Source organism: Lagopus muta, chromosome 2 (assembly GCF_023343835.1).
Source record: "Lagopus muta isolate bLagMut1 chromosome 2, bLagMut1 primary, whole genome shotgun sequence".
In the NCBI taxonomy this organism is placed as follows: Eukaryota; Metazoa; Chordata; class Aves; order Galliformes; family Phasianidae; genus Lagopus; species Lagopus muta.
The window spans coordinates 105,964,525-105,984,486 of record NC_064434.1 but is presented as its reverse complement, the minus strand read 5'-3'; the positions used below and the strand labels follow the sequence as shown (position 1 = coordinate 105,984,486).

General features: G+C 43.4%; 1 protein-coding gene across 5 annotated transcripts in view; it reads right to left on the bottom strand.

Annotated features, from left to right (window-relative positions):
- The window catches only part of KIZ (kizuna centrosomal protein), a 40,823-nt gene extending 23,258 nt beyond the window's left edge, over positions 1-17,565 (bottom strand). The window contains exons 1-6 of one of the 5 annotated variants that reach the window (XM_048935030.1): positions 17,422-17,565; positions 15,785-15,847; positions 14,017-14,173; positions 10,378-10,467; positions 5,630-6,137; positions 3,175-3,322 (exon numbers count right to left, since the gene is read on the bottom strand). In XM_048935030.1, the coding sequence (XP_048790987.1) occupies positions 3,175-3,322; positions 5,630-6,137; positions 10,378-10,467; positions 14,017-14,173; positions 15,785-15,847; positions 17,422-17,519 (1,064 nt within the window). In that variant the 5' untranslated portion in view covers positions 17,520-17,565. Of the gene's footprint in view, positions 1-3,174; positions 3,323-5,629; positions 6,138-10,377; positions 10,468-13,312; positions 14,174-15,784; positions 15,848-17,421 lie in introns of those variants that run through there. The other 4 variants (XM_048935032.1, XM_048935034.1, XM_048935031.1 and 1 more) reach the window with 4 other exon arrangements.
- Positions 17,566-19,962: the final 2,397 nt, after the last annotated feature.

Here is a 19,962-nt window from a genome sequence, read left to right as displayed (position 1 = left end):
TCAAGTCCACCTGCAGCCACTTCCTCAGTTGTCCCTTAAAATCCTCCAACAATTAGGTCTTTATGGGAACCCTACCTTAAGGGGTCTGAAATTTAATTTTAAGCAGGACTACAAAGCCCTTCCCAGCTTGTGCAATGAAGTGAACAGTGCCACAGAGTGACAGCCAGGGTAACCTGGTCCTCCTTTTGTTAATGGGGGAGGTAGGTGACTTTTTTGCTCTTTTACCTCAAATATATTGTTTTCCCAGTTGTTACTCTGTACCCTGGCAAAGCATTATTAGCCTCTAAGCGGATGCTCTCCCTCCTGGAAATAAGAATTTACTGCATATGCGGAGAGCAGGGCTGCAAAAAGTGATAAATTTAGGAAACAGCATTTGTTTGGCAGCACCTAGCATCAACTTCATTGCAAATCCCAATTTAGAGAAACAAACAAATGGAAAATAAACCATCAACAAAGCAACCCACAGACATCTTTGTTTGTTATGACTGCAGTCTTTTCCACACGTACTCCCCGTTCCCAGCTGAGGAGTCAGGCAACTCTTATATCCCCAGCCTTTTCTATCCAGCTGTTGGGAAATGGAATATTTCAAAGTCAAACAGAATATGTAGAAAAACCCTGAATGCCTCAGAAAAAATGGTTAGTGAAATGATGCTGTAAATCACAAGGAGGTTCAAATGGTTGCAAGCAGTAAGAGAGGAATAAGCATCTGGTTTTTTTTTATTTGTATGTACTATACAGAGCACATGAGCAAAGGAGGCTGAGAAAGGCATGTTACATTTTCCTACAACGTGCTGTTTTCCTTTGATGATCAAACATCAGCTTCTTTATTCCAGCATTCCCTGCAGCATTTCCACGTCAGCTGCTCAGGACATCAGCACAGTGGAGCTGGACCTGACACTGAGCTCTGCAGCAAGGAAAACCAAAGCCCTGGGAACAGGAGTTCTCCATAGCAGGACAGAACAGGGCCTGAGAGAGTTTTTCCTGAAGATGCACCTGCACAACGACCCAAGTGCAGACTCCAGCAGTGAAGCAAAGCAGACTGAGCCTTTCCAAGGGTAGATCTGCCCGCTTTGTGTGGCAGTTTCCAGCCCAGGCCTCCAGCAGCCCCGAGGAGCACGGCTGCACCCAGGTTTTTGTGCAAAAGCCAACAGCTACACAGCCAGCCTCATTTTACCAACTAAAAGCTCTGCACGATTTTGTAATTACATTAAGATACAGCAGAAGTTTTGCTTTCTATCAGTCTGTTCAGCAAGAGCCAACAATTAAGCGAGAGCCGCTCTGCATTGAGTGGAGTTTCCTAGACATCTGATCAGCTAAACAATGCCAGGGAGATCGCATACACAGTTAAACAGTGCTTTTTCTTCCCCCAAAGTCTTACAAAACCTGTATTTCAGCGGCCGGCTCATTTCCTATTGTTTCCCTCCCCCTGGGTGGTCTTTCCAGGGTGCCACTCGAGAGGGATACAATAATAAAAAGGGAAGGGGAAGGAAGGGACACCAGCATAAAGAAAAACAAAATGTATGACAATCTGCAGCAGGCTACGGATCAGAGGTCAGCAAACAAGAGGTCCTTCTCTTTTACAGGTTGCTTCCTGGAAACAGTCTGATTAAGCTGACAGCTTGAATTATGTGTTACATTTTGTAATGCACAATCCATCTGTGCTAAGTCCTCTTCAATGCAGCTGAAGCAGCACAGGCATAAGCTCTGCCTTTTTCCACCCCTTCAACACCGGCCTTAAAATAGTCATCATCTTTCTGCACGCTAATTCTCAGAGACCCTTTCCCCATCCATTTTTAAGCCCCGGAATAAAGGGCAGGGTACCCTGAGGAATGCCAAAAGGACAGAGCCCACCGGAGGGCTGAGGCAAAAGGCACGCAGCCCTGCAGGACTGACATCCATCGAGCTCTGCAGATGCAGCACAGGCTGTGGAGATGCCCCACGGCACAAAGGGGCTTTGGTTCAGCCACCATTTTTAATAACTGTGATAGCAAAGTGGCATCACCCCACCAGGAGCTGTCAGCGAGCCTCGCAGCCTGCATGGAGTGACCTTTCCCTGCAGCATCGCCTCTCTTTGGTTAGCAACCTGACAGTGTTATCAGGATTAGTGCTCCTCCAGCTGCTAAAGGCACGCTGAAACTCAGTTTAAAAAAAAAGAAAGCCTTGCCCTGTGGTAAAATACAACATACAAACACTTCCCAAGGGAAAAAATAAAAACCAACTTCTTTTCCTTAAGCCTCAAAAAAAGACCTTGTTACAATGATGTCGCTGAAGTAAGGCACTTTCCCCAAAAACCTGGGACTCACTGATACACAGCACAGATCTTGTTTGTTGCTGAGTGAGCTACAACATCCAAACTGCATCCATAGCAGTATATGTGAACGAAGCCCACACTCTAATTACTTGCAAACTTCTCCTCAAGACTCCCAGCTCATGAATTACTTTGCAAGACTCAGGCACACGCGCTGAATTTCAAGTGCATTGGAACGAAGGACTTTGAAAGAACTTGTTACCAACTCAGCAACAGAGAGGCTATGTATCGCTCCTCGGCATCTTTCATGCCTGCCATTCCTGAAACTTTATCTGCATTTCAGTTTCCCATTGAAACAAATTTAAATTTGGATCTCTTCTGCAGATACACATAGCAGTGGAGATCACACTTTCATGGCCTTGAGAAACTAAGGTATTCAGCTTAGCATGATGTGAGAAGAGATACTCCCCATTCTGGTTTTAGTCATGCTCCAGAGATAAAGCGAACATTAAAACCTTTCTCATAATTTAGCTGGCTTCAGGAGCACTGCACAGTATTTTTGTCAGCTCCTGAACAGCTAGGCATCACTAGCATCTACAGGGAGAGAACTAAAGGTTACATTACCACCACTCAGCTATGACTTCTCCAGCAAAGACAAGTACCCTGTGCAACTTCCCTGCAAAATGTTATGACTAACAGGTGTCACGCAAAAGAAAAACTGTGTGTAAGCTATTTAGATGTAAATGAGATGATGTTTCCATAGCAAGCAGCCTGATGCAAATGTGAAATGATAAAGTTGCACAAGTGTATATTGGTGGCCATTAGTAGCTGCTCAACTAGCATCTCTTAAAACAGGGACTGACAGTGAGATCGGTACCCACCAATAGGTGAACACAAATATAGGAAGAAGAGATGCAAGGACGTACCCGTCAGGCACCGAGCTGCCCAAGGGCTCATCCTCTGCTGCACAGCAGCTGGGTGGCTGCAAAGAGGAGTTCTCTGCTGGGTGGGTGCTGCTGCTGCTGCTGCTGGCCTGGCTGGCTGCCTGCTGGGTGTTCAGGTTACATCGGGGTCCTAGGGAAACAAGTAATAACAAAATTACTCCCGGAACATCAGCAGAATCTGTATACTGTGATGTATGAAATTAAGACAGGATGAGCTACTCGGTGCACTCTCTCACCTCAAAGGTGTGAGCAAGCATCCCTCCACCTGGGATTGCATTGGGTTTCCCATGCCCCCCCCCCAACATTCCATGTCCTTCTGCACTTCCCTCGCAAGGGGGAGTTCAGGCAGACCCCAGCCATGCTCCCAAGCTTGGGTTTGCAACCAGAGCTCAGGACCAGCCAAAACGAACCCTGCCGTGAAAAATCACTACCCCAAAATTATCTCCTACCTCCCCAAATTGCCTTGGAAGAAGCAATGAAACAGACAAGCCTAAAAAGGTTGTTGTTGTTGTTTTTATGATAAAGCTTCAGAAAACTTTCCCTGTGTTGGAGAGAAAGGGTGGGAGATAGAGGGAGGGGAAATACACCCAGAGAGTCCACACATTTCCTAAATCTTGCAGAAGAAACACACACTTCAGTGGTTTTTTAAGTCAGCACATTAGTTACCTTCTCTGAAGGAGAAGAGTACAGACACTAACTGTGCCTAATAATAACATTTTCTCCTTAAATGACAAAAATTAAGTGGACCAACTATTGCAGTAATAAATAAGCACTGCCACAGAAACCCCCAGTTTTCCATAAAAGATGCCCATGGGTTTGAACGAAACAATATTCACAGCTACTGGTACTGCATCCAACACTTCAGCCCAACTCAGGCATGGGTTCCCTGAGGCCCCAGTTCTTGATGGCTGTGACAAGTGGCAGCTTATGCCAGGACCTTCCAGCCCTGCACAAAGCCTGACAGCGGTGACAAGGAACAGCATCAGATGAAAGAAAATATCGGGAGAGAAGTTATTTAGGAATGGATGAAGAAATGGAAAAATAATAATAATAAAGAAAAAAATTAAGAAAGGATGCCAGAAAAAATAAATCTACCAGAGATCATCTGGTGGAGATGCCAGCTATTGACTATAAAGAAAACCATGATCGTTACAGGATAGAAGTCCCTTCATGTTAGGGTTGCCACTGGTTTCCATTAGGAAAAGCTCATTTTTAGTATTTCCTATGTAGCTTGGAAAACTTAAAAGCTAGAAATTGCTGTATCAACTGGCAGGGCAGGGGAAGATATTCCTGCTAGGTCTTAAACAGAAAAAAGAAACAAAGGAAGAAACAGTTACTTAGAGACAAATCTTTGTCAGTGTGATTTGAAGAACAAGTCTGTTAGCTTACTTGAAAGTAAACAAGGAGAGAAAACATTTTGCCATGATAGCAAAAGAAAAGGTGAGATGGTAGGAAGCAGCCTTTAAGTGCAGCCTTCCATTCCCATACATGTGCAACCCAGCTGGAAGACAAGCATCACATCCCTCAGGAAAGCAGGAACAAGTCAGAACAAACAGTAGTTAATCTAGCCTCCTACATGGAAGTGCTGATTCTTGGTCTACATTTGCAAATCCAATTTTCAGAAGTGAACTGTTCTGAATAAGCATTTGAAGAGTGAAATCGATCCAAAATAGAAGTTACCTATTTTGCCAGTAAAGTAAGCTGACGTTAAACCTCTTAAAAACAGGCTCAATCAACTTGGAGACAATTGCAGGCACAGAAGTCTTCACTTTCCTTCAACTCTCAAATGAGACTTGGCCAACCCTCACATCAACTAGAAGAGCAGTGTACCTTGGATGAATGAGGGACAAAGCTCTATTTTACAGAATAGTCATCCAGCAGGGCAGAGAGTACTCAGCAGGACCTCTCCCAAATTTGGGGTCCATCTTAAGTAGGATGCCAGGACAAGGCAGCCTTGTAGGAGGCACTGCAGGACTGGCACCAGTGCAAAAGGCCCAGGTTCAGCTCTCGCTGCCAGTTTTTGCTTTGCACATCCCCATCCTCCTCCTCCTCTCCCTCACTTTGGTCTGCTCAGGCTGAAAAGCAAAAACCTAAGACCTTGAAGATGGAGCATGGGATACTCAGCAGGTATTCTGCTGTTGGGGGAGAGCAAAGAGAGCAGGAGCCTCAAAACACCCCAGCTGAGGAATGAAAATCCAGCAGCTTTCATCCCCAGTGAGCCTTTGATGAAAAGCCTAGGAGGAAACAGCCAAGAAAAAAAGGAGAAAAAGAACGAAAAAAGAAAACAAATGAGAATTCTACTGTTCTTCAACCAAAGTGTAAGAGTTGAAGGAAAAAGAAACAACAAAAAAACAGCAGCTGTGTGCATGTGTGTGTTTAGGGAGAGCGTGTTTGGGGTGAGTGTGCTGCAGCACAGCGGAGCAGAAGTCCCACATACCAGAGATGCTGGGCTCAGAGGCAGATGCCAAGAGGACGGGCTGCTCACAGACTTCTTTGGCACTTGCTACCAGGTGCTCGTGGGTCACCACCTCATCCACTGATGTGTCACTCGCTAAGTCAGCAGTCCTGCTCTGCACACTTCCTCCATCAGGTAACGTTGAGCAGAGTGCAGTGGAATTTTTCTGTTCTGTAAAATTCAGAAGACTGCTGTGCAAGCTGCTGTCTCGGATGGGCATCTTCTCCCCCGTGGGGATACAGGACTTGCCACCTTGCTCATCAGGCTTATTGGCATGCTGCACGTCACCACCAGCTTGCATGAGATGCCCATCTGTCTTATCATCCTGCAAGGCTGTCAGTGTGCTGGGGAGGGCAGCAGACTGAGGGGGTTCCTGCTGCACGCTGCAGGCAGACATGCAGTGGCCCACGAAGAATGGCAGTGGGTGATGCAAGCTTCTGGACACAGCTGTTTCGGCATGAATTCCAGCCTGCCTTGCAGCCTGTGGCATCTGGAAGACACAGGTGCAAGGTGGTTAAAGAATCAAACAGGTAGCACACTGCACATGAAGCTTCTTGAGGATTGTGAGCTAGTTTCTGAAGGGATTTTTCTACAGTATTAGTTTCCTTCATTAAAAACATGTTCTTTTGTCCATTTGCTTTCAAGTAAATTGAAGTAGTGAACACTCTTTCTGCAGAATTCTGCATCCCAATTTGCCAGCTTCTAGAGTTCAGAAAAGGTGGAGCCCAATACATCTGGTACAGGTTACCCCATCACAGCTGAAAATAAGCACAACTCATTGAAAGTATCTGCCAAAAAAGAATCCTGCATATGGCTAATACTACTGTAAGATGATGAGTGTCATCTCCCACACTGCAGGAAGTGTCAGCTGCCAGCAAGTTGGCACTTCATTCTGTGCATCCTTCTGTTGGACCAGCTGCAGAGCTGCTGCTGGAGTCCCAGATCCCACCTCTGACACTGCCCCCAGCCCTCTGTCATCCTGCAGAGCCCACTGGTCACTGAATGCAGCCACGGCCACTAAGAGTCACCCTCCTTAGCCAACCCAAGCTTCACCACTCACTGCAGCCTAGTATTCGACTTTGCTTTCTACTTGTGTCATGTCCAGCAATGCTACCATAGGGACCAATCTGCACGGAGGAGCACCCTGCTTTGACCAGCACCAGCAAGAGATGTTCTTGGGCAAGAAGCATGGCAGAGATGACTCTTCTTGAGAAGGTGACAGGATAAGGAGAGTCTGAAATCTCCATCTGCCATCATTCGTCTATATATCCAGGTCTGCTCACTGCATATCAACATAGCAAGGAAGACTGAGGAAAACAAACAAACAAAAAACCACAGCCAAACAACAACGTGATTCACTGTCTTTTGTTCTTTCCTCCAGCTGACCCACACCAACCAGGAAGAACTGAGCTAAACACAAGTAGGTGGAATTGTATTTTCCACAAGACAACTTTGGGAACCAAGCAGAGACATTTCAAACAACACTTTCACCCAAGAACTCAGCTGAACTCGCATAAAAATCATTCCAACACTATAAATGCTCCACTTCTACACTCCTGTGTCTTGGCACTTTTTTTTTTTTACTCTTTGAAAGCTTACTCAACCAGAAAAAAAAAAGAACAACAACAAAAAAAAACCTTAGAAGGAATTGCTGCCACCACCAGAAGGTCACTGCCAGTTTATGCAAAGCCAAAATTAGCTACCACGATGCCATTGTTCATACTAAGCACAGGTTGCTGTTCAGCTCCAAATCACCGCAGGGCAATTTACAGTCACCTCCACATCCCCCTCCTCTCTCTCTTGCTGGCTGACCTCCTCCTACCACACAAAGTCAGCTGCCAAGCCCAGCTTAATGGAAACAAAGGCATCTTGTCTAGTGTGCGTCCGTTTCATTAAAAAGCTCAAATCCCACCTAACAAGAAGCAGAACAAAAAAGCCATGAAGTTATTTTAAGAAGTAAAGGTTTGCTACTGAGATCAAGTTCACAGCTTATTCTATCATCACTGCTCTTGGATTCCTCCTAATTACTTCTGGGGGCTTGGACTTGCTGCTTTGAAACACATCTAGCAGGTATTGTGTGGATTTAGCAGCTCCTGAGTTTAATGTTCCAAAACAAATGCAATTCAATCAGGTACAAGTGCTTTACAGAGCTTTAGCAGAAGTACATCTCCAGCAGGCTTCTTCTTGTTTACAGGCAAAAACAACAACTCTTTACTGCCTTTACGTCCTTGGAGCAACAGCTAAAGTTGGCCTAGGTACAGCTTTTACCACCAGAAGCAAAACGTGTAGATGACCCACCTAGAACAGCAAACAAAACTATCAGTTTCGTGTCACTCCAGCTGGGAGCTGAGCGAATCTCTCACAAAGCACACTTACAGTACTCTTTCTGGCTGTGGAGTGGAGGGAACGTGCAGGCTCCCCACTTGTTCCTCCGCTACCAATCTTTTTTATCATTATTAAAGTACCTCGAAGAGAGTAAGGATGATTAAAAAAATCCCTCCCATCAGTTTGTGTAAGAAGGTAGTGCCTCTGCCTGGCAGTGACCACCTTAGCAAGCAAGGAGATGCTGAGCTAGAAACCTGCCTTTTCCAGACACTGAGCACTGCTCTCAGCTGGTTGCGCCCTTGGCCTACAGAAGGATGCTCAGCCACTCCGGTATTCTCAGGAGGTGTCCTACACCCAGCATCCAAAAGACACAGCATTCCTAAGAGGCACAAGACCAAGGATATCAAGAAATCATTTCCAATTTGAAATTGGACTTCACTGCACAAGGATATCAGAACCCCAAATTATACCAGTCTTTCAGTCAAGGATCCCTCCGATACGGCACCTCTCCTAGAATATGTAACATAGGGCTGCCGTTACACAGGGCTTCAAAATACTGGTGCTTAAATCCTTTTCAAGGAGAACCAAGGTTTTCCAGGTGATCTCTATTTAGGTATATGATTTCTGAGCTTAAGGATTCCCCCAGAATTTTGAAATCCAGAAGTATACCCAACAGCTCCGAAAAGAGCAAGCTATTCACACTGCTGCTTTAGGGCCAAGAGATCTGACCTTCTCTAGAAAGTTGGCTCTGTAATTGTCCATCTTGGTCTCTAACACACTGCACAGAGACTCTGAGCATCATCACCTGCTCACAAGCTGAGCTATCTAGCTGAACTTACCTTCACACTTAAGAATGGAGATAAGAAGCAAGAAGTGGAGAGTGAAGGAAGTTCACCAACAAGATCACTGTAACTCAATGTATGAATTTGGGTACACACCAAGTTCTCACACTGCCCACAGTATTTTCAAAATCTAAGTTGTGCTGTGATCTCTTGATGTTCTAGTACTGATGTGGAAACAACTTTCCTACAGGTTAGAAATTACATCTCCCATACCAACCACTTTTAATTGTAGAATTATTCAAAACTGAACTCACCTTTTCACACGTCTGAATTAAAAACCTAATTCACAAACTGCTGGAGGCCTGCCTATATAGGTCAAGGTTGCTCAGGTTCATTGCTTTGTATATTACAGTTTAAAGAATGCTCTAAATTCAAGGTTTTTAACTTTTTAATCTATGGGCAAAACTTCCTATAAACTCAGATTAACGACTGCTAATGCACTGAAAAAAGAAAACCAAAAACCTTCCTCCTACTATAAAAACAAAATAGTGTGGCCTCTGTTTCTTTTCTGATAAGAGTCTTAAATACCAAACATTTAACTGCATAATAACGTTTACTGGCAGCCAGGCAGCCTGCTTAGCAGATATATAAAGCAGGTAAAAGGAGAAAAAGTTAATTTCTTGGCTGAATGATTCCATCGGTAGCTATAGGGCAAACTAGAAAGTCTTTTAGTAAAGTAGCAGTTGATTCTTCTATCAATCTGCAGCACACATACTCTTCCAAGGAATGCATTAAATATGAAAATCATATCCCGTTATCATCTGTTTCCAGCTTTCAGCCCAGTAAGCTTTTCTTAATGAATGCTGTAGCCTAAGGGACAAGCATGCTGTTGGCTTTTCTGAATAATGGAGTGATGCTACCATTTTTGCTTATTACAATATCGACTAGCTGAGGGGGTTTCACACATAGTCACAAGTGACTACTCTTGCCAGCATGCTCCAAGTTATTACAAGATGTTTTTAGACATTTCATCTAAAAGAGCTTTACTGCTTTTAGTGAAGAAAACAGCTATGGTCTTGAACTGTATCATTTATATGGAGATAGGAGGAGGGATTAGAAGCCTGCATTACTGCAGATATATAGCAGAATATATTTAAGTATTCCTTGTCAGTCTTTTTGTCTGTTACTTAGATAGGCAATCTCTTTTTGCTTCTTCTGAGAAAAGGTCAGAACACAAAATTATAAATACACCACGAGAATCAATAGCTGCATTTTTTAAATTACTGTTCATTAGGAACATTTCCTGCTTGGTCAATACCCTTCACACATTATTCAGCACACAAATTATAAAAACCGACACAAAGACAACGATGAACACTCAGAGTTCCTCTTCCTTTTTAATTCTAGCTCTTTGATTGAAATAATTGCACTTTTTACTCAGGTTCTCTACTTCACTCAGGCTCTAAACAATATTTCACACTACAGCTGACAGCACAAAATCCCCACGTAAAGGCTGCTTAGCAGCGTCTGCCTCTTAACACAGTCGCTCAGTGGAAAGAACATTATGGGAATAACACACATTTTTATCCCCCCCCCCTTCCACCACCACCACTCCCACATTACCTGCTCACTGCAGCCTTCTTCCTTGCCACCTCGTGCCAAGCCACCCTCTTGAAACAACAGCCCACTTTTAATTTCTCTTCCACACCGTACCTAAACGTGAACAAACCCATTACGTTACATGGAAGGCCAAAAGAACAAAGCACAGATGAGCAAATATTGCTTTGCAAGCTGTGTACTGAGCATCCTTCTTCACTTGTTTTCACCCCCCTGAGCAAATGGCAAGGCTTGTGAATAAAAAAAATAACTGCTGGAGATTGTAGATCATTTCTCATTCATCTAACAGTCTACAGGACAGCAATAACTTGTTGACTCATGTTACAAACCAAATTCTGACTGAGTGCATCAAATTACTCCTGCTCTATCAGACAACTGCATCAAATGAAATTCAGAATTTGGGTTGTGTACAGCACCCTGCAACTCACAGAGCCGTTCTAAGGAAAAAATATATGGCAGATGTTATGAAGAGCAACCCAGCATGAAAGGCAACTTGCTGTCGTGTTGCTAACAAACAACTGCATAAAACGTCCTCACCTCCACTACATTGTTTAATTGACCAAACGTAATGCATTCATAGTAGGACTACTGCTTAAAAGCCAGGCACATGCAGCACCTATAATTAATCCTGTTTGTTTGTAATTGTAAACACCAATAACAAGTTACACTGGTACTGAATGAAAGCACTTCAATACCTATTCTGCATCAGGTAATATGCATGAAGATAAATCTTCAGAACAATTAACTTAGCCAGCCTTGCACTTCATTCCAACTGTGCACTCAGCAAGCCTTACTTTCCGGGTAAGGAGAGCTGCTCATAAAATCATAAACATTAACTTCTAAGGAACAGAAATTGATCACAAGAAAACTAAAGATGCCCAAAAGAAACTCAAATGTAAGCTCTGGATTTTCCTGAAAGCTTACGTGATTTTACACAGACCCTAAAAATTACTGAACAAACTGCAGGCATATAAATGGGGGAAAAAAAACAAACAAACATCACCAAATCTCTCACAACTAAAATTTTTTTTTCCCCTCAGCCACAGCACATAATAAATTGTATAAATAGTCATGGTAAAGCACTCCTAAGGAGTGCTATAAAAAAAAATAAATAAAAAAAGAAAAGGTAATTCCTGTCAGTGCACTTCCACAATAGATTAAATGATGACATGCTTCATAATTCTTAAATAATCCACAACGAGAGAGCTTTTCATAACTGCAGCACAGAAGGTTTGTAATCAGTGCTTTGTTCAGCAGCTCAGAGGAGAATAAGCCTGAACTAGGAAAAATAAAATAGATGGTGCAGAAGCAGCAACATGGAAGCCCTGAATGAAAACACTGTGTAGATCAGCCCAGTGATCACAACTGGGACTCACACCAACACAACCTATTGAAGAGTGAAAGGCAAACTAGTAGGCATTAGGGCTGTTCAAGAAGAAAAAAAAATTAAGAAAAGGGAAAAAGAAGATCTAGCATGAAGGTATTCCCAGCCTCACAAATAAAGCACAGAGGACTCGCATGCCCACACCTGGGACAGTCTATAAACTGTACATTAGCAAGCTGAAGCTAGGAAGTTGTTCCCCAAACCCAGCAGGCAAGGGAAGTTAGCAGACAATGGCTGGGAGGTACTGGGCAAGGCAGTTATGAACGTGGTATGCAGCCGTGGGGTTTGGGAGAGCGGAAATCAATCAGCACCATGGGAGAGAGCTACACCTTCCTTACTGCCAGCAGCAGGGAGGGCAGCTATCACAGCCCCAGGTCACCTCTTCTGCACACTGAAGTCAACAATGACACAGAAGTGACCTTCTGAACCAGAAACCCAAGTGCAAAGCCAATGGTGTTTTAAAGGAGCGTTAATCAACACAAGAAGTTCTCGTGGCCCCTTCTCTAAACGCATTCCAGAAGAAGCATTAAAAACTATTACAACCATAAAAATCTTCCATACGAAGGGAGAAAATAGATTGGGGCTATTTACTTTAAGATGAACAGGGGAGGGCAGGGTTAATACGTTGCATTAGGACTAACATGGGCCAACCACTCAATCTACTTAACGCAAAAACAAGGTTTCCTGAAATCAGAGACAACTAACTTAAAGAAGAAATATTTTCTGAACCACAGTACAAAGTTTCTCTGTGGGATTTATCACATTATACTGGCATGACAAAGCTTATATTTAAAGAGGAGTCAACACTCCATTAACACCGATATCAATAAAGATTTGTCCAAAGAGCAGACTCACATCTGAAGCTGCACATTTATCTATTGAAATGAACTTTTCTAAGAACTGCATACGCAGGCTGCCTTCCCTTTGTTGCAACGCAATGAGTGAAAGCCAAACCAGACAGTAAGAAAGAAAAAAATAAAGCATGCTGCTGCTGCTACATCCCTACTTCAGGTTAAGCTCTAACAGTACTTCCAAAAATATTAAGAGAAGTTCCAAAGAATATTTAAAGGGAGATGTGCCAGTGCAATCTGAACACGGGCTTTTTAGATAGCCCCTTTTAAAAGGATCATAGTCTACATTCTGCTATCTCAGGTGAAGCTGTATGGATCCCTGAATGGGAACAGAAGGAAAATGGTACATTAGGATAAGGCTGTTCCAGTTTGAATTCAAAGTGCACTTCAGAGAAGTAATCACAACTGAATTGTAGACAGCCACCCAATATTGTGTCAGCATCAAATGGGGGCTTAAAACACCTCACCTGTTTCCTCTCCTCCCTTATTCTAGCAAACTTAAAAAGAGGAAAAAAAACCCCACCTGCAGCTGCATGAGTACCCCTGCCAAATGCTTTTAAAGAATGCTACTTCTCTTAGCAAGAGGATAGAACACTTCTTTCCCAGTAAATGTTTTAACTTTTAGCTCTCCAAAATCTGACTCCATCTATCAATGACATATTATCTTCCCTTTTTTAAACCTAAGATCACTTCCAATCCACATTACCTTGCAACATCCCATATTATTCCTTGGTAAAGTGACACAAAATATCAATACTTCAATTATAAAAGGTGATGAAACGCTCCTTGAATTTTACTTCACCAACCCAGAAAAAAGTTCAGCATTTTTCAGCTCTGAAAGCAAATGAACCACATCTGTTTACATACAAAACTATTAAAAGACCTGAGGGATGCAACGGTTTGCTGGTAGAAGCTCTTTTTCTTACCACTGCTCAAGTATGGCCACTTAACTGTTTAGTAAATAGAACCAATAGCGACTTGTTGTAGATCTGCTTCAGCCTAAACAGTTCCAACAGGGTAATTTGTTTTAACAGGAGAGTCAGTGACACCTCTGTTATGAGAACGGTGTGATGAGCAGCAGTAAAATTAACTGCGGCTACTTAGGGCAATCACACCAGCAAGATTAGAAACATACCCTGAAATAACTTCAAGGAAATGCATTAGGATTTTTGTAAGTAATAAAATTATATTTTACTAAGGGTTTTATAACAAAGTCTCTATGAAAACGTTGCAACTCGAGGTCTTTTTCTGACCTAACCTAGATAATGTTAATGATAACTCCCAAACATTGGCACTTAGAGCACTCTAAAATACAGGATGAAGTTAGGCCAACATCCTGATGTACAAAATAGACAAAACCAGTTCAGCAACCCCCGTAGTAACATATTAGTAAGTCTTCTAGAAAGTTACTTCCATCTTCTCAATCAGCTCTGAACTCGAAGCTTTCATCTGAGCCTCAAACTCGTTGAATTCATTTAAGAACGCCTGATTTCGTAGAAGAGCTTTTTTCTGTCGTTCATTTACTTCTTCCAAGTACTTTTTCAGCTTCACATATTTTAGTTTCATTCTACGGGGGAAAAAGAAAGTGTACTTAAACAGCAGGAAATTAAAAGCAACACATCTATCACAGTTTTCTTCAGACACATACCTAAATTCTGGCACAGGAACTGCCTGAGCGCCAAAGCTATACAACAAACTGTATAACCTACAGTTTAAACACAACTTTTGCTTCAAAAGGATAAATATATATACTTAAAACTTAAATAAGTCTGCTTGGAATTAATGCAATATGTCCAAAATGAAAGTGGCATTTAGAAGAATGTATATGGTGAGTCAAACAGTGAATTAAGGCTGCCAACCTAAATCCGTGCTGCTCCAGGTGGTGCACCTCACTCCAAGCCTTCCTTCTTTCACTGCGCTGATACCACCTGCTCTGCACCCACACAGCAAATTGGGCCAGGAGCAATCCAGGTGGAAATCCACCTCGACCATTTCTCACCCAAACAAACAGATTCACTTTCAAAATCCATTGGATTCAAATAAATAACTCCAAAAATAAAGCACCGTATGTAGCCCCATTTGCTCAGAGTTTTTTCTTGTATTTACATTCTGACATTAATCTACAGGCCCTCTTTCAGAAGAGCATTCCCTGAGGGATTCTGCCATAATTGCACCTACCCATCATTCATTTGAGCCACAACTGCAAAGCCACTTCTGTGAACTTTACAAAACACACTTGAGGGAAAAACAAAAAACCCAAAGCACTACAAACAAGAATGCCTGAAATTCTGCTCCTCTCTAGAATTCCAGATGCCTTTCCCAGCATCTTAGGAGGCTTCCATCCACGCAGACACCACAGTCACTGTTTCAAAGACACAACATGCCCCTTTCATAATATTTTCTTTTAAAAATAGATCTACGTTGCAATACTTCTCAAGCTCATAACCCCCTCAGAGCTACTCAGGAGAGCTAGGATCTTTTGATGCTCATGTGCTCACTGGAGAGCTATCAGTTCCAGAAACTGCTAACCTTCTGTCTAAGCTGCTTGAGACAGGAATTTCATGGCTTATGTGTAAAAAAAAAAAAGGAGAGGAAGAAGGGAGAAGCTTTGAGATAAATGCAATTATTAAGAGAAGCAAACACACTATATTAATTTGAATGGGTAATGTGGGACATGTTTGCAGTTTTAATGGCTTAGTCTTTCTCAAAAGGGCTGTCACCAGCAATGCTTATAACCTGGCACATGTTATATACAACTGTGTCCAGATAAGGCATCTGAATTTCTGAACATCCAGTCCAGATGCACAGCCAGCACACTACATGGCTTTTTAAGCTTTTCTTAATTCCAGACTTGCATTAAATAGATAATGTAGAAACAATCCAGGGAGCAAAATTAGAACCTAGAATAATATCCTTTAGCACTTCCTAAAACTTTCAGGCATCCTGTGACATGATAACGGCAGCACAGAGCACTAGGAAGGAAACACCTTCTACATTTCATGCTACAATGACTCCACAAACATTGCACAAAACTGACATGCATGCCAGATGTCAAGATAAGTAACATTCAGTATTAGCAGAGTAAGGTAGCTATGTTAACATAAGTGACTTCACCAGTAACTGAAGTCTTAGTAACTAAAATAAAACAACCAATGAAAAGTTTTGAAATCAGGCTTACAGGTATGCATCAGAACTTTTGTATTCTAGCAGTTTCCTTTCCAATTCTAGTCTTCTGGTTTCACTAGAAGAAAACATACGATATATGATAAGACACAATTATTTTATAATTTAAACACCCAAAACACATGTGGGCATAGGCCCATGGGGAGGACCGGGCTGCTTAGGAAAAAAAACTCTGTTTTCAGAAGGAGAAAAGAATAACAGTGATAATAACCACAATCCATTCCTGAAAGCAAGAAACCACCCCATGAGCAAAAATTAGCAATTGATAAGTCAATGGCTCCCAGTAAATTTGAATTATAAACCCTGCAACAATCAAAGCAAGTTCTTTAAGTTTGTTTTTGTGTTAAAAATGATCACAGATTTGTTCTGGGTAGGAAGGCTGTACATGTGAGAGTGACATGGACAGGGCTGTATGCACCCACGTGGCTAGGCATGCTTTTCCATGTATCTGTGCTGCCTACAAACAAGTTCATGTCACAGCCACACACATCCACCTCCTCCCAGCTGCCCCGCACAGAGGAAAGCCTTCCTCCTCTGCAGCCTGTGAGATCAAGGCATCCATTTTACCCATCTGATCCTGCCACTGTCTGAAGCAAGATTACGTTTTCATGTCATGTATGCAATTTAAAAGCCACGCTTCATCTGGGATCTCATCCTTTCAATTTCCTTTTACATGATGGACAGCTAAGCAAAAGCAGATTTCAAGATCTTGTTTTTACACTTCTAGAAGTAATTTTCATGACTCGATGAAGAACACTGCGATATCCTGATGGATGTAGAAGTCAGCAGATGCCATTGGCATCTCTCCTATTTCTCATTCTCCAGTACCACAGGCAGCACACTGCTAGTTCATGAAGGATTGCTTCCTTTCTCCCAGCATGCTTTGCCAGCATCCCACTCAGGATGTCCTGAATCTCAGAATGGCCTGGCTTGGAAGGGACCTCAAGGATCACCAAGCTCCAATCCCCCTGACACAGGCAAGGCCACCAACCTCCATATCTCATACTAGACCAGGTTGCCTAGGGCCCCATCCAACCTGGCCTTGAACACCTCCAGGGATGTAACTAGTCTAGAAGAGCCCAGCTTCCCACGAATTTATATTCATCATCTTCACAAACTCCAAGCCTTCTGTATCCTGCAGCTCTGACTGAATCTGGCCAATAATTTCAAGTTATTAGAAGATACTCTGGGTGTATACACACCTCATTTCACTTGGAAATTAGAACAAGAAGAAAAGCTTTTTCACAGAGTACACGCAAAATTACCAAAAACAGGCAAAGGATAAAAAAAGTCATTAATTAGTTAGCTCAGTTGCTGGCATTGCATCACGTATTTTCTCATGAGCGAGCAATACAGACACAAGCAAGCAGACAGGCAGCACCTGAGTACATAATGCAGACCTTGTCTAGCAGGAAGATAAAGAAATATAAGAACTGTCACACGAGAGCCTCTCAGCATTTGAGTACCAGCGTTATAAACACCTGGAACGGCCAACCGGGAGAAGAGGCCGAGCCCACAGCCTGCCTCCAGGAACTCGCAGCGCGCAGCGAGCTCCTCTCCTCCACACCAAACAATCCCAGCTCGTTCTCCCCGCCACCCAAACCCAGCGCTCCGAGCCCCACGGCCCCTCACCTCTCTCGGAGGCACCGCAGGAGGCCGCCCAGCCGCTGGCTGCGTGGCGGGGAGCTCTCAGGGCGCAGCCCGCCCGCCGCCGGGCCCGCTCCGCTCATGCCGCGCTGTTTACGGCCGTGACCAACGCAACGGCTCCCGCCCTGCCCCGCGCCGCCCGCCCCGCCCCGGAAGGCCGCGCTGCGCTGTGCGGATGGGGGGGAGCGGGGTTGTGTTGTGTGGAGAGCGGGGAGCGTAGGAGCGGAGCGCGTGGAGCTGCCCCGCCAGAGGCGCCCAGCGCAGCCCAGCCCCCCTGTGCGAGGGCGCCCTGAAAGCAAATACGTGTCATTCACAGCGCAGCGCCGTTCCGCACTTCCACAAGAGACAACAGACAAAACGTAGGGCTGGCTTTGCCTCAATTCCCAAAGCTGCACAGTTTACCCCGGGATGTGTTTTACCCCCTGCCTCAGCCGACGCTTCTCAGTGTGGGGTTTCAGCGCTCCAAGCGGAGCGGCCCCTTGGCTGCTTGGAAATAATGAGGTTTTTATAGCAGCTTCGTAGTTAAATCGTTTTCTTTTTTTAAGTCCCCGGTAAGAGCTCGTATTGCTAATATCTACGTCAAAGTAAATAATCTCCCCTCTGACACCGAGGTGAGGCACTAAAAACTTGCTGTTCACAAATGTCAGCCATGAAACGCCCTGTCAGCCTGACACATACTTTGAATGCATCGCTGATTGTCAGTGCAGAAAACTGTCAAATGCTACATGGCATTTGAACAAGAAAACACTTTCATATACTACAATTTTGTTATTTTTCAAAACAGGCAAAGAATTTGGCTTTGTCAAACCCGTACCGGTGACATACCAGGCTCGGTTCTGGAAGACTAAACGGCTTTTGAAAATATTTGCGCTTGCTAAAATAATATCAAAACTTTCAAACCCTTCTATTGCAATCAGAAGCTGTGAGCGTATATTATATTTACATACTGGAAAATGTTATTCCCCAACCGAGACTTCCAGGTCTCAGCTGGATGGAATCAGCCGTCCAGCCTTGGAGGAGGGACCTGTAGGACCGCACGGTTTGTCTCAGACCGTGCCAGCCCTGCTGATGTTCTATTTGTGACCCAACGCCAAGCAAACGTGAGGCCAGGGGGTCCTGAGGAGCTGTCGCCTGGCCACTCCAATATATTTCCCATTTTATGCCCCTTGACCATTTATTCCATGGGTGCAGGGTTGTGCTCGCGTCCTCTGAGGCTTTGTAAGTCAGTTCTGTGATGAGATCCTCCGTGCTGACACTGATGGGCTCGTAATTGACTGAAGAATAATCTTATTACTCCCATCCCTGATAACTCACGTCAGTACCCCGTCCCTGAAAGCCTACAAAGAGAAGTGTTTTGTTTGTGCTCTCCCTTTAGTACTTAACACTTCTTTTAGATTGTTTTAATTTAATTTTAATGTAATCTGATAAGAGCTGTAAAACTGTCAAAGAAATCTGTCTCGTTCTGTCTTATTAAATGCACTTTGAATGAAATGACGGGTTTTTTTCCCCAATAGCTGCCAAATGAAGGTATCTCTCAATTCAAACGAAGGGATTGATGTGCACTAATCTTACAGCTTTATCCATCATTTCTAATTTAGGAAGGAAGCCATGTGTGCTTTTAGCATCCCGCTCTCCCCTGGAGATTTAGCAGCACCCTGAAAGGTGCAGGCTGTACCTCACTGCAGCAATCATCTGGCTGTGGGATCTCAGTTCTTCACCACCATCCTGTCAGTTCAGTCAAAGCACAGCAGCCCAGAGGTTTTGTTTGATTTCACTGCAAGGGGATTTGCAGAAAGCCAGAGACGTTCTGAAAAGGGATTTTTCCTCTGTGCTCTGCCTTGGTTTCTGAAGCAACTGTACATTGGGCTGAGGCTTGCCCACAAGCCAGAACAGAATTGAATATATTTTCTTTTTCTTTTTTTTTTTTTTTTCAATTAGATTTATAATGCAGGCCCTGGTAGCTATGTAAAAGGCATACAAAAAATTTGCATAATGCCCATATACGTCTTTTTGTTAATGAATCAAGTCCCAAATGAAGAGCACTAATAATACATTAGTAATCAAAGAGCAAATAACACCAGCAAACATATCTCGGCAGAGCAGTTGTGTGGATCCATTTCTGACTGCCAGTGTCAACGCGTGGAAGCAGTAATTAACATGTTGAATTTAATGTTTAAATTTTAATAAATTTAAATGTAATAAAACGCTTTTATTGAACGTTGCAGTTCCTTGAAACCTATTATTCCCCACGTCTGATGCATAAATAGAAAAGACATTGTCTTACTGAAGAGCACAGTGTTTGCTGCCAGCAGGACAGGTGAAATGAGTTCCTCCAGCAAGAACTTGTTAACACGGGAGCCACTGATAACAGCTGATTCAATACCAAACTTAAGAACAAGAATACAGTGTTTAAAGCCATACAGTGTTTATTAAGAATATAAGGGCCTTATCCAGAGCCTGTTGAAATCATTGAATGTCTCTAGTAATGTTGTCGTCAGTGGACCAGAAGGGATCCTGTATGTCCAG